Source organism: Equus caballus, chromosome 9 (assembly GCF_041296265.1).
Source record: "Equus caballus isolate H_3958 breed thoroughbred chromosome 9, TB-T2T, whole genome shotgun sequence".
Classification (NCBI taxonomy): domain Eukaryota; kingdom Metazoa; phylum Chordata; class Mammalia; order Perissodactyla; family Equidae; genus Equus; species Equus caballus.
This window is the reverse complement of record NC_091692.1, coordinates 25463852-25479490: the sequence shown is the minus strand read 5'-3', so window position 1 is coordinate 25479490 and position 15639 is coordinate 25463852. Positions and strand designations below refer to the sequence as shown.

Below are 15639 nucleotides of genomic sequence, written 5' to 3'. Positions count from 1 at the left end.
AACTTCGTGACATTGGATTTGGCAATGATTTCTTAGATATGACACCAAAACACAGATAACAAAAGCAAAAATAGACAAATGTGACTACATCAAACTTAAAAACATCTGTGCAGCAAAGAAAACAACAGAATGAGAAGGCAACCTATAGAACTGGAGCAAATATTTGCAAACCATATAGCTAGAAGGAATTAATATCTAGACTATAGAATATAGAAAGAACTCCTACAACTCAAAAACAACAACAAAAATTAGCCCAGTTAAAAAATGGGCAAAAGGGCCAGCCCCAGTGGCCTAGGGGTTAAGTTCGGCGCGTTCCACATAATTGGCCCCAGTTTGGTTCCTGGGCATGGACCTACACCACTTGTCTGTCAGTGGCCATGCTGTGGTGGCCACTCATATACAAAAAAACAGAGGAAGATTGGCAACAGATGTTAGCTCAGGGCAAATCTTCCTCAGCCAAAAAGAAAAAAAAAGGGCAAAAGACTTGAACAGACACTTCTCCAAACAAGAGACACAAATGTCTAAAAAAGTCTATGAAAAGATACTCACCATCACCAATCATCAGGAAACTGCAAATCAAATCCACAGTGAGATATCACCTCACATGCTATTTTTTTTAAAAAAAGAAAATAAATGTTGGCAAGGATGTGGAGAAGTTGGAACCCTTGAGCACTGTTGGTAGGATTGTACAATGATGCAGCTGCTATGGAATACAATTTAGAGGTTCCCAAAAAATTAAAAATAGAACTACCATATGATCCAGCAGTCCAACTTCTGAGTATATATCCAAAAGAACTGAAAACAGGATCTCCAAGAGATATTTACACATCCTTCTTCATTGCCTCATTATTCACAACAGCCAAGAGTGGAAATAACCTAAACACCCATGACAGATGAATGGATAAAGAAAACATGGTATACACATACAATGGAATATTATTCAGCCTTAAAAAAGAACGAAATCCTGTCACATGGATGAAACTTGAGGGTATTACGCTAGATGAAATAAGCCAGTCACAAAAAGACAACTACATGATTCCACTCATACGAAGTATCTTAAGTAGCCACACTGTTACCAAGGGAAAATAGAAGGGTGGTTGCCAAGAGCTGGAGGTAGGAAAAAAAAGGGGAGTCGTTATTCAGTGGGTACAGATTTTCAGTTTTGCAAGAGGAAAAAGTTCTAGAGATCTGTTGCATGACAATATGAACATGGTTAACACTACTGTACTACACTCAAAAATTTACTGTACTGTACCTTAAAAATGGTTAACATGGCAAATTTTATATGTGTTTTTTACCACAATGAAAATATATAATCATATCAACTATTGTAGAGTTAGACTCATTATTTTGGTAAATAAAATTACATCTTCCGTTATTTATCAATATGCATATTTTGTAAGAAATGTAAAACACCTGATGAAGGGATATAACCAAATCATATTATTCCAAGTTAAAGGATTAAGGAACTTTCCTGAGTTTATTTTTTCCTTTTACTGGAGTGTTCAGTTATACCTGCTTTAAAGTCTTTGTATGTAAAAATTATTACAATAAAATTTCATGGTGTTTTAAACAATGATTTTCAAACTACGTTGTATGGAGTAAAAGTTTCCATGCTTTAAAAAACAAATTAAAATCACTTCTATAATTTTATGATCTCACTCACTATTATTCTATCAGACTGTAAGTGATTTCTTTAGCAGATTCTTGGCCCTGCCCCTGGGTATTCCTTAGTTTAATCCATCTTCACAGAGGGGTGGTAGCATTATCTTGAGATAAATTTACTCATTCAGAGACTTAACTTTCTTAAAAAGAGCCTGTCACATCCTCACCTCATGTCACCTGAGTTTTAAAACACTTAACCAACAACAAAATCAAGTTCCCTCCAGGCAGCCGTCCAGGCCTCGCACTTACAGCCACTCAACAATTATTGAACACTGTCAATGAACAGTATTTGTAACGGGTTCCCGAGATTTTGCTAGGCAATCATTTCTCTAGATGGGAGATGTAAAACAGGCCTCAGGGTGCGGGCAAGGGCTGGGATATGGGTTCAACGGGAGAAAGAGCCAGGGTGCCTTAGCGATGTGTGCACAGGCAGAGGAAAGGGCACGAGGGTCAGGTATGTGCCATCTCTACTCGGAATAGCCCGATGCTATCCTCGGATTAAGCTAGACAGTACAGACCCTACCACCCAGAGAGCAGTTTAAATAAACTGGGCATTTTTTGTTAAGCTTCTTAAAAATGGCCTCTGAAACAAGGAAGAAATTTTCTAAAAATGTTGAACAGACAAGGGCAAGAACATGGTCCTGTGACCCACCATTAGAAATGTTCCCCCAGTAATACACTTAACAGCAACCTCTGAATAGAGTCATGCAAACAAGTATTATTCCACCTGACTATACTAACATAAATTTCTCCTTTCTCAGTTCTGCTATTAAGACATCACGAAAATAAACTTATACTCTGGCAAAGTTCACATGAACTAATCTACTGCATTTCCCTGATCCAGCAGTCAGAACTCTGTCAAAACAGATTAGAATAGCCAGCCATGACTTCACAGTGAATTCATGCCGGAGACTGGTGACAAGAACTTCCTCTTCTGGTGGTTTATAAATAATCTGTCTGATCTAGAATTAGCACTAACCCTACTTGAGCACATATGTTCTTTCTGCACCTTTCAAAGTTCCCAGACCACTGAAACAGACCTGTGATTCCAAACTCCAACTGCTCCCAGGACTTTACGCCAGGAGAAATATGCACATGGGTGCCCTTGGCATCTGCACCCATCTTATGAAAGTTTATCCCGTCACTTTCAGTCTGATGGTCAGTATCATTAACAGAGTACAAAATAAGAGCCACTTCCTCTGCCATAAACCAATTTTATACTACTGGGCTGGGCCCTAGGCAGCAGCCTCATTTTAAACACAACTTTAGGAGACTTTTACAATTTTTTTAATCTATAGGATTTTTTAAAGCTACCACTTATTTGAGGCTTTAACTTTCTTGATGCTAATTGTGTAGGGCTGTGATATCCTTTTAATCTGTCCTTTGTTGTTGCCCTTCTTGCTTGATATTTTAAAAAAATTATAAGCTCAAAGGAAAACTGCGTGTACAACCATTCTATGTTTATTTGGTTGTCTGATTTTCTGTAACTCTTCACAAAGTGATCACCAGGATCGGGTGTGCTGAATTCTATTTCTGACAGTTTCACAAACTGCCTGGGTTAATATCCTTTTCAGAACTGTCCAGTAACAATACCTATCTCTTTTTTTCCTTGAAACTTTCAATATCGGCTTTGTGAAAAATCTAGATTCTAAGTATGACAGAATCCTTCTTAAATGCCCTGGGCTTCAACAATAAACAAGTCGATATGACTGCTTTTTCTGAAGATTTCTGCCACTGCTGCTTAGTTAATTAATTTCTCTTTACTATTCAGAATTTTGTAAAGTTCTCAAGTTCTCTGCCTTAAGATAAATTAAAACTTCGCAAAGGAAGTCAAGGAACTGTAATTACATCTCACTAAGCATTGACAAAGTAAGGTCTCCTATCATTTTCTGTATTGCCACTTCCTGTTTTAAATCTACATCAAGTACACATCCCCATTTTTTCTACCCACTTACGTGGCCTGTAAACAAATGAACACAATTATGTTATCTCTGTTCCTTTTTCCAGTAAGTTCCCTGGGTTTTTTCCCTCTTATTCATGGATTCCCCTGCAGATGTATATCTTCTTGACATTCAGAGCCCGCTCCCTCCCCTCCTAACATGTCCTTCCCTTGGAATAGGCCTGTAGCTTTTCAGCACCGGATTCCAATCTTCAGTCTCATCTTACCAACCTTCACTGACATCTAAAAAACACATTCATCCTCTTTTGTAGTAAAATTCAACTCATTTTATTATGCATGCTCTACATATTGGCATAGAGACATCTGAGTTATTTCTAGTCCCTGAATCAGTTGTTCTCTCATGTACATTACCAGCCCCTCCTCCCCTGGAGTAGCATTTCATCTCATGCCAGCCGTCCTCCAGTGTAACCAATTTCATTACTTCATCAGGTCTTTTTATCCTTTCCTCTGGGAGTAAATTTAAACTCTATCACTCAGCCAGACTCTAGGAAATTATATTCTCTGACTACGTGAGATGCACTTACTTCCTGGCCAAGATGGTTCAGACATTAAAATCCCTTTCACTGACACCATCTACAAAGCTGGTTGCGTCTATTTTCATGTCTCAACTACCCATGAGAACAAATGCCAAAATATCACATATACTCTCAAAGTCTTTCAATTTCCTCACCAAGGGTCATGGCCCTGGGGAGGATGCTTTCATCAGCCTTCTCTGCACTATCAAGAAGATAAAGATGAAAGTATCGTTGGAAGAAACAAACAAAAAAATTCAAGATGAATGCTTACTTACTATAAATTACTGAACGAACGTTACTGTGTGTACAAATCACCTGGGGATCCTGTTAAAATGCAGACTCTGATGCACTAGATCTGGGGCGGAGCCTGAGATTCTGTATTTTCTAACAAGTTCCCAGGCAATGCTGATGCTGCTGGCCCTCGCAGCGCACTTAGAGTAACAAGGTTCTAATCCCTCCATAACCAGGCTTCGATCACTCCCACATCATTCTCGATTTCAGAGATACCATAAAGTAAGCACTGGCCTCGTATTTAAGCCAGAAGCAGCCTGTGATGCTGGAAAAGGGGTGGGGCATTCGTTTAGCCTTAGTTCAGCCATGACTTGGCCATTGGACTTTTAGTCAAATCACTTTCACTTTCCTCACTTAGGTCTCAACTATAAAGCTGAGGGCAAGGAACTATAAATTAATGACCTCAAAAGTGCCTTGTTATTTTTTTGTAGTTTCTTAGTGCCATGGAGTCGACTCCAACTCCTAACGCCCCCGTGTAAAGAGAGCGGAACCCTGCCAAGTCTTGTCATACCATGCCCTCCCCTTCCAGTGGTGTCTCACACAATGCTCCACTGCTATTCACAGGGTCTTTGTGGCCATTTCTTTCCAGAAGTGGGTGGTCAGGTCCTTCTTCCTAATCTTAGTCTGGAAGCTCCACTGAAACCTGTCCACCATGGATGATTCTGCTGGTATTTGACATACCGGTGGCATAGATTTCAGCAACACAGCCGCCACAATATGACCACTGAAGACGGGTGGTGTGGTTCCCGGACCGGGATACAAAGCTGAGCCAGGATGAGGAGAGCCCTGGATCTTAACCACTAGACCACCAGGGCTGGCTACTGGGTTTATAGATTTACTAAGTACGCCTGGGCTTAAAGAAGTCAGCAGGAATTCCACTTCAGGCATTATGGCAGATTTAGATGTCCAGAGAAAAAAATCTCAGTACAGAGCCTTTAAAATTGCTGAATAAATTACTAAAAATTCTTTTCAAATGCTTGGCTGAGGTGATGGAAAAGTAAGGGAAAGTCTTAGAAGAGAGAAACAAAGAAGTTGGCAGGCACTGAGCAGTCTTTTCACCTGGGGGCTTTGCCCAACTCTTTGAGTAGGAGCAGCGTGAACTCCTTAGGGCCATGTGCCCTGAGGGGATGGTCTTGCGGGGAGATGTAGAGGAAGCTGGGATCCCTAAAAGTAACGTCCTTTGAGGGTGGAAGTAAAAACCACCACCCCACCTTCCCCAGAGCCAGATGGTAGGACCTTGGCTCTGGGCTGTGGGCAAAATAAATCTCCTTGAGAATTTGAAACCACAAGCCTGCCTTAACACATTTGAGGCTAGAATGCATACTGCCTATTTAGCCCAGAAAAACTTGACAAACCAGTGCGGTCTCTCCCCACACCCCAGGGAGGAAAAAATGCAAATACTTTATGGAAAAGTACACTTTAAACCCAGGCCTCCAAGAATTCGCGAGGATAAACTTTCAAGGAATGAGAGGCCACAATCAAAAATCACAAATAAGTGAGGAAGTGAAATTACTGAATGAGGATCAGTACAAGCAGCAAACTACTCAAGGCTACAGACAATTTATTTTCTGGATCTGATCACTTTAACAGATAAGCTTAAAGAAACAGAAGGACATCAAAAGTATAACAAAGGAACAGACTTTTACCAAAAATGACCAGGGAGTTAATGACCCAAACAGAACTAGAAATTCAAAAATATAATAATTGGGGCCAGCCCTGTGGCCGAGCGTTTAATTTCGTGCGCTCTGATTCGGCAGCCCAGGGTTTTGCCAGTTTGGATCTTGGGCGTGGACATGGCACCACTCATCAAGCCACGCTGAGGTGGCATCCCACATAGCACAACCAGACTCACAACTGGAATACACAACTATGTACTGGGGGGCTTTGGGGAGAAGAAGAAGGAAAAAAAACAAAAAGAAGATTGGCAACAAATGTTAGCTCAAATGCCAATCTTCAAAATACATATATAATAATTGAAATTAAAACTAAAACTAATGGGATAGACAGCAAATTGGGCAAAGTGAGAGAAATTTAGTAAATTGTATGTTGGATTTAAATCACCCAAGAGGCAGCACAGAAAAATAAAGATAAATATTAAAGAGTCATTTTGAGACATAAAAGAATAGTCAGAAGCAATATTCCAAGAACTAAAGGCTTGGCCCCAAGTTTTCCTGAACTGTTTCAGCTTTAGGAACCCCAATCAGGATAGACAAATGAAAAGAAATCTCTGTATTGACAAACAGCATAACACTACAAAGAGGAGATCTCAAAAGCAGCCAGAGAAAAGACAGATTACTCACAAAGAACAATTAGACTTAAATGATATGGGTTTATTGCAGGTTGGTCTCCAGAACAGAAGGTGGCCTCCTGCAAAGCTCCATGAAAACTTGCTATGGTCTTGTGTTAAAGGCAAACAGTCAAGGTCAACCACAAAGCTTGGACCCCAGTGCCTTAATCATGCCAGAGAAAATGCTGGTGCTTCCCTCACCATGAACACTGACAAAATAGATCCTTCCCCTATCCTGCCACATCATACAGACTCAAGTGCAAGGCTTAGACAGCCCCTACACAAGCCAGGGAAGTGGTGAGGCCAACCCACAGCCACAAATGTTGAGATGGACTTGGCGAGCCAACGTTCCAGCACAGTGTAGCTCTACTGTATCCTGGCCCTTGGTCACCCCATGGGATCTAGGTTTCTCCCGGAGTCTGAAGCTTGACTCTGCCAGGTAGCTAAGTGCTATACCGGGGGGCATGGCACACCTCTTAGCTTTTCTCTGTTGAGCTCCCCCACCGAATGCTGCTCCGGGCAAGGCTGGTGCATATTCCCTGGCCATTTGCCTTCCTTTTTCACAATCTTCAAAATGCAGAGAGAATTATACATCCAGCAAAACTGATTTTCAAAACAAGGGCAACATAAGGACATGTCCAGACAGACAAAAACAAACATAGTTTACTACCATCAGACCCTCAGCAGGGGAAGTTCTAAAGGATGTTCTTCAGGAAAGAGAAAATAATTCCCCAGACAGAAGATATGATATGCAAGAAGGAATGCTAAACTAAGATAATGGTACATATGCATGTAAAACTATACAAGCATTAACCAGACAATTATAATGTCCCATTTGTAGACTGAAAATACTGGACAATAACAGACTATAATTTAGCATAGGACAACAGAAGTTAAGTATTCCAAAGTCCTCATATTATTAGGAAGGAGAGTAAAGAGAATGATTAGTTTCAGACCTTAAATTAAATATAAATGTTAAAATTTAAAGGGTAGGCACTAGAAAAACAGAAACAGAATATATAACTTCTGTACTCTTCAAGAAAAATTAAACAATGGAGTCTTAGTTAATCCAAATAAAGGAAAAAAATAAGACAAAATTAAAGAACGAAATGAAAAAGTAAAACTGAATCCAAATATACTTGTAATAATAATAAATGTAAATGGACTAAACTAATCGACCAAGACAAAAATTATCAGAATGAATTATTAAAAAGTCCAACTATAAGCTATTTATAAGAAATATGCATAAAATCTAAGGACACAGAAAAGTTGAAAGTAAAAGAATGAAAAATTCTATACAATGCAAATAACCAAAACGAAACTTATATAGTTATATTAATATCAGACAAAATAGAAGAAAAATCATTACTAGAAGAAGTCATTATATATTGATGAAAGATTCAATTTTAAAGATAAGAAGAATCTTATCTAAGGAGACATCAATTCTAGACAAGAAGATAAAGACAAAAAGAATCTTAGCTAAGAAGATATCAATTCTAAACTTGCATAGACTTAGACTTAGTAACACATGCTGAAAATACATATAGCAAAAACTGATAGAAATACAAGGCAAAGTTTGCATCGTGAAGCATCTCTCAGTAATTGATAAGTCAATTAGAAAAAATTTCATTAAGGAAATAGAAGATCTAAACAAATAACAAGTTTAATGTAACAGATATATAAAGAGTATTGTACTAATATTAATATACATCCGTTTTTAACCTCACATTGAACATTTGTGAAAACTGACCACATACTAAGTCATAATACATAATTTCAAAGAATTAGTATTTTACAGGCCTTATTCACTGAACGCAAGTTAAAAAATAAAAAACAAAAAGATAATTTTCAAATTCTATGAGTTGGAAATGTTAAGACACAATTCTAAATATCTGTTGTGTAAAAGATGAAATCACAAGATGAAAAACAAGCAATGAATTTATTACATGGCCATTCCCATTTTACATCATATTTTTTAAAAGAATTTTTAAAGAAAATCATATAGCAAACACTCAAAATCCATTTATGGGTAGACTCTCGTGTTCAATGGTAGCCATTTTGGAAGAAGTCAGTTTGAGACAGCAATAAGGGAATAAGGTGATAGGCTAGTAAAGCATTTCGGGTAAAGCCAATGTAACTTCTAAATTAATCAAAATATTTGCAACATTTATTTCCTCTCCCACTGCTTCTTTGTCACATAAGAAAAATAAACACTGTTTGTTTAAGTCATAGTTAGGCAGATTTCTCTCGACCCATCAGCATTCCTGACCAATTGAGTGCTGATTCTGCAGTTTATCTCCATTTTCAACACCTGGCATATCCCACAGAGATATTAAAAGAATAGGATGATCAGTCTCAGAGATGAAAGATTAAAGAGAAGTCTAACAAATCACTTTGCCCTATCAACAAGTAGTTTTAGTATAATGAATACAGAAGCAACTGATAAACTAAACACATTAAGTAAAAGATATTTAATATCAGCCAAGAAATTTAATATCAGCTTAACCAAGAGAATTATACACACGTGGAATACCTGAAGCAAGCTGAAGTGTAAGAAGTATGCCTGTAAAACTATTAACGTAATATGTGCACCCAGTATAAAATCCACAATCACTAACATTTTACCCTGAAACGACAGCTTACAAGCCACAGCTAAGTAATTTGTTCTATGACATTATAGAGAGAAAACTGGGGCTGTCCCCTGGAGGAACATGTCTCACATCTAAATTTCTAAATCACCCAAGAAGAAAACAACAGTAGTCCCACCACACCACTCCTAGATATGAAGAAACTTAGCAATTAGCCTCCTCCTAAATCTTAAAAGAGACATAACTTAAACCGCGGCAGTTTGTGGAAAATCCTCATCTGCTGACCCCACTGTACACATCTGCCATTTCCAACAATTCCAAAGGAAGATATGTGAATTGTCTCTCAAAATTTTCTTCCATTTATCTTCATTAACACTTGCATAGGATAGATTTAAAAACCAGTAAAATCAACACGGTTCCCGCCATCTAAAGCTCAACCAGGATACCAGTGTTTAACTTAATTTGAATGGCCAAGTATCTCTTTGTTTTCCAATATTGAAAATTACCAAAGCATTTCTTTATAAACCTCACCAATAAATGGCATCACTGTACAGTTGTTGAAACCAGAAACCTGAGAGTAGAAATGCCATGTTAGCAAATAAAAATACAGGATACCTGGTTAAATATGAATTTTAGATAAATTACAAAATTTTTTAGTATAAGTATGTACCCAATATTGCGTGGGCCATACTTACACTAAAAGACGATTTGTTGTTCACCTGAAATTCAAATTTCACTTGGTGTCTCCTCTTACCTCCCACATGCAATCCACCACACCAAGACCTGTCAATTCTACCTCCTAAAAACATCTAAAATCCACCCACTTTTCTCCATTTCTTCTGCCATCACCTTGGTCGAAGCCACCAATCGAAGAACCTCCCAACCAGTCTCTGCACTTCTACTTTTGCGGAAATATCACTTACTCTAAATGCAATAGCATCAACTTAACACTAAGAGAAATAAATGCTACCTTCAAGTTTCTCCTTTTCCAGGGTCATCATTTGGTAGCAGTGGAAATGCAAAATCTCTAAAGTAGCATGAGAGGGGCCAGCGAACTCACAACTTGGAAGAGGCGAGGCCCCTCATTGAAGGGCAGCCTCTGAAACAGTCCCAAGGAAAGTAACAGCTCTCTTGGGTATGCTGGAGCCATGACCTACAGGAGTCATTTTGCTAAGTGATGTGTATTGCCACAAAGAAATGAGCCAGGAAAAATCTGCAGAAATGGTAAGTTTGGGGCTCAATAAAGTTGGTTTAAAATACTTTTGTCTTTCAGAATGAATTCCAAGATTTATAAAGAGATTGCTTGATTCTAGCCCACATCTGACTCTGAGACAGATTGCTGTCACTCAAAGTGATATTCTAAGGACACCATCCTGGTTAGAGTCTGCCCATCAGCCTAAGGTTGCAAAGCCATGGGGAGGAGCATTAAAGAATTTAGGCAGTCAGCAAGTAGGATTCAAATAAATATTTACATGTGGCACCAACTTTTTCAGATTACTGATGCTCGGAAACAGTTGCTGCCTCCTGACTGATGAATAAACGTTTGGGCTGTGAAAGCTACAGTTATCTCGGAGTGCTGCTAGCCTGTCACATTTTTATCTGATGAACAGCTCCCAACAAAGCAGATTATACATAGAAATGCAAGTGCAGCCTTTAAGATTTGTGTGACATCGCAGAGCTATGCAAGCTAACCAAATTAAACACAAATGACTGCCATCGAAAGACCTGGCACGTCTAAAGAAAAAAGGTTTTCCTGTATATCAAAGGGGCCACAGAATTGTTACAAATGACTCTCAGATCATAGAACATGATGGCAATCCAAGTGTTTCAAAGTTCTTACAATGTAAATTTGAACATTCATCTCTTTAATACAGAATACCAAGTCTTAATGTTGTTGGTACCAAAGAAACTCTACTCAAGCTCTTTCCACATGAAACATGGATTACAAATGAAGTCAGAAGAGCGTCCAGTGTGTTACTTTATTTATGGCCCAGTTTTATTTAATAAATAAACTTTCTGTGGATAAAACCTAATCACACTATCAAAGACGTTCTTGGAAGCCATATCCAAGATAGGTTTTTTGGTCTATCTTATCTTCTTCTCTACTGTAGGGAAATGAAATTTCAGACTATGGCTATCCTGGCCAGGCCAACAGAGATTAGAAAGGAATGAACGAAACAGGTCAAGTCAACGGCTATAAGACAAGGGCGGATGCTGCGAGATCTCACACACCTTAAAGTCTACGCTTGTATTTCCACGTATAATCTGCTTTGTTGGTGTCCACTGATCACACAACAGCATGACAGGCTAGCAGCACTCAGATATAACTAGTTCCCACAACCGAGATAGTATTTGTAAAATGATGCATGCCCACTTCCTTTCAGCACCTGGGATCTCAGACCCGAGGACCAGCCAATTGTTTCGGGCACCAGAAATGCATTGGAAAGCATGCTCTATTAGAGCAGAAGTGAGCTTTCTCATAAGAGACTTCCCCTGGAGACTGAGGATCAGAAACTCTTCTGCTCCTGGGACCCCAAATCCTTACGCGGATGCAGGGGATCGGCTGTGGTGCCTCACAGCGCTTTCCAACACGCAGCCTTCAAGTACACTTAGAACAAGGTCCCTCCCTGCTCGGTGGGACCCGTTTGGGAGGCTGGACCTTGGCTTTTCTCAGAATAAGGCCCTTCTTCCGGCCCGCTCCCCACAGGGCGCCAGCCGGGCACTGGCTTTCCGTCTGAAGAAGTTGGCAGGGAAGAGGCGCCGGGATGCGGGGCATCAGCGTCCCCCGGGGCGGGCGCGGTGGTCGCCGAGCCGCGCGGTGCCGCCTGCGCGGACCAACCGTGCGGCGCCCGACCCAGTGCTGGGACCCAACGCCGGCTCCCTGGGGGCCTGGGGGGAAAGAGGGGAGAATGCGGGACGGGGGCCAGCCGAGCCCGCTCGCTTACACCCCGCCCGATCCCCTCCAGGGAACGCCGGCTCGCGCGCCGGGCCGCCCGCCCGCGAGGGGACTCCACGCCCGGTCCGCGCGGCCTCTTCCGGGTGAGCCGGCCGAGCCGGCCCGCGGCCGCCGGGACCAGCGGCGCCGCCGGGCTCCGCCGCGGGATGGGGCCCCGGTCCCGGCCAGGCGCCGGGCCTCTGAGCCCGAGCCGGTCGGGCCCCGGCCGCTGTCCCTCAGGCCTCCGGAGGGCCGGCAGGCCCCTCCCGCCGCGCCCCAGGCCGGGCCTCCGACTCCGGCCGCTCACCTCTCCTTGGAGTAGAGCTGCAGCCGCTGCTCCTGCTGCTTCTTCCGGATAAACGCCATGGAGCGAGGGCGGCCGCGGGCGGGCCCCGCTGCCGCCGCCGGGAGCTGGAGGAGCCGCGGGCGGGGCGGCCCGGCGGGCGGAGAGCGCGGCGGCGGGCCTGGCTTCCCGGGCGGCGGCCGAGAGCCCGACGCTGCGCCCCAGGCCGCGGCGTCCCGGGCCGCTCACCGCAGCATCCTCGCGTGGGGACTCCGGCGGCGCCGTGACTCAGGCCGGAGGAGGGGCGCGCGGTGACCCGAGGCGCAGGCGGACCGGGGTTCCCAAAGGCCCCGGGGGCCACCTGGGGTCTGTCCTCACACGCCGAACGCCCGCCGCTTTACCAGCCGCGGCACCGCTCCATTTTCAATAGTGTACCTGGGAAAACGGATGCTCGCCCACAAACTGTACCACCTGGCGGCCACAGGGACTCAAAATGTCAACGTTTGGGACACTCGGTCCCTTGGGAGTTGAAATAACTGGTGGCATGACTTTTTTCTCTTTTTCTAACAGCTTTATTGAGATAAAAGTTACACACCAAGCAATTCACCCATTTAAAGTGTACCATTCAATGGTTTGGGTGTATTTACATATGTATGTACAACTATCACTACAATTTTGAAACATTTTCATCACCTCACGAAGAAACCCATACCCTTTAGTTATCACCCCTCCAAACTCCCCAACCCCAGCCCTAGCAAACACAAATCAACTTTCTGTCTCTATAAATTTATCTATTCTGGACATTTCCTATAAATGCTATCAAACAATATGTAGCATTGTCTGGCTTCTTTAATTTAGCATGAGGTTTTCAAGGTCCACCCATGTATCCATTCTTTATTCCTTTTTATGGCTGAATAATACTCCACGGTATGGATGTACCACATTTTGTTTATCCATTCATCGGTTGATGGACATTTCTGTTGTTTGCACCATTTGGCTATTATGAATAATGCTGCTATGAACATTCGTGTGCAAATTTTTGTATGGACATATGTTTTCATTCCTACATGCCCAGGAGCAGAATTGCTGGGTCATATAGTAACTCTATGTTGAAACATTGAGAAACTGCCAAACTGTTGTCCAAAGTGGCTGTACCATTTTACATTTCCACCAGCAGTAGGGTATAGGCATAAGGGTTCCAATTTCTTCACATCCTCACCAACACTTGTTATTATCTGACTTTTCGATTATAGCTATCCTAGTGGGTGTGAGTGGTATCTCACTGTGGTTATGACTCCTTAATATAGCCTGAGAATGAAACTGTGATTGTTTACCTTTGAAGGATCCTTGAATAACAAACTTCTAAACTGTATACATGCTGACGCCATATCTAATATTGTCTCACAGAGCAGATCCTGCGGGGTTAGATTTTTAAAAACTTCAAGGTGAATGTGTGTTTCAATTCTCCAGTACATGGCAGGACTCTGATGGGAAGTTGAGGGAGCCAAGAATAAAAGCTGGGGCTGGATCTTGTTGAACTTGACCTTCAGCAGCATTGGAAACATGATATGTGGAAAGTGGGCACCCATTATAATTTTTTGGAATGAATGAAGGTGCATGGGTGCCCCATGACTTGCATTGAGTCCCTTCCCTGTGACCAAGTGCTGCACAGAACCTATAACTGTAAAGATGTCTGAGACATTAGCCCCATCTTCCCATAGGAAGTTGCAATCTAGTCAGGCGGCCAAAAGACTTATAAACGATGAGATAAGATAATAAAATTTGCCAAGAGGTATGATACAGTAACTTGTTATATGGAAAGTACAGGAATAGATGCTATGAGTTCAGACGAAATAACACTTTGGCTGGAATAAGGCAAGAAAACAGCAAACAAGTTTTCTTCTTTTAGGTAAATGTTAAAGGATGATGTGGTCCTGATAGGTGGAGAGTGAGAAAGATTCTCTCCTTGACCAGACTCCAGCCAGGCCCCATGAGCCCTCTTCTCAACTAGGCCTCAACCTTGGCCTATAAAAACTACAGACTCTCAGCACAGATGATTTTGTCCACCACCCTCCCCTCACGTTAAAAGACTTAAACAAACACTAACGTAGTTCTAACAGCTCAAGGCCCCATGCCTAGGATGACCTTGGCTCTCCCATAGTCCCTGCCTGAGAAAGCTCAAGGCTGCCCAAGAATTCACCGTTTGTTCTAACCAACACCTGACAGAGCACCCTTGACTGCTGTTTTTTAAAAAGGGCCTACAATTGTGAATTCTTTCTCTACGCCTTTGAGGTGTGTACGTGTTTCCTCCAAATCAGGAGTGCCTTTCTCAAGGACTTGAAAACCATTCCTTTGAAATGTAATCACCAGGAAAGATAGGGCTTCTGTCTCCCAGTTTCTGTGGGAAGATAATTGCCAGCTAACAAATACAGATACAGCATTTACACTGCTCAACCTTTTGTGATTTTTCACTGCCCCAGCTTTACGTTTGACAAGAGAAGGGGAAGAAACTAACTCAAAAGGATTTTCTTGAACAAGGCTCAGAAGATAGATGCTTCTGCTGTTATAGAGTTTGTGTTTGTGGAGAATTAAGAGAGAAGTGAGGTGGGAACCTCCTCATCCTCCCACCACCAAATCATCCAGCCTACTAACGTCTGTTCCCTTGTCTTCTTTCTACTATTTTGGGGTATATTTGCTCCTATCAAAGGCCAACTTCTTCCATCTCAACAACTTAGCCTTTGTAATTATCTGTTCTTTCTTCTCTTTCTCTCTCTTGCTTTGTCTATTTCTCCCTCACTGTTAAATCATTCCCATCTGAATACAAACACAGTTTTCAAAAACGCATTCCCTTTATCCTACCTCTCTCTTCAGCTCCTCATTCTTAGCAAGACTTCTTGAAACATCCACCACCACATGCTGTCTCCGTTTTCTCACCTCGCATTCTCTTCAGACCATTCTGACTGGACTTCTGTTGTCACCACTCCACTGTAGCAGTTCTTGTCAAATCACCACATTCACTTGTCACTTTTCTGGTTTCAACTTTTCTGAATTCTCAGCAGAATTCAGCATATTTGAGCATAGCATTCAACACAGCTCCTCATTGGGGCACTTTCCC

The 15639-nt window shown here is 41.9% G+C and overlaps 1 protein-coding gene across 1 annotated transcript in view; it reads right to left on the bottom strand.

The window, feature by feature from the left end:
* The window catches only part of NSMAF (neutral sphingomyelinase activation associated factor), a 58915-nt gene extending 45946 nt beyond the window's left edge, over positions 1-12969 (bottom strand). The window contains exon 1 of the mRNA XM_023648313.2: positions 12549-12969. Coding sequence (XP_023504081.1) covers positions 12549-12607 — 59 coding nt within the window. The 5' untranslated portion in view covers positions 12608-12969. The remainder of the gene's footprint in view (positions 1-12548) is intronic.
* Between the last annotated feature and the right edge of the window lie 2670 nt (positions 12970-15639).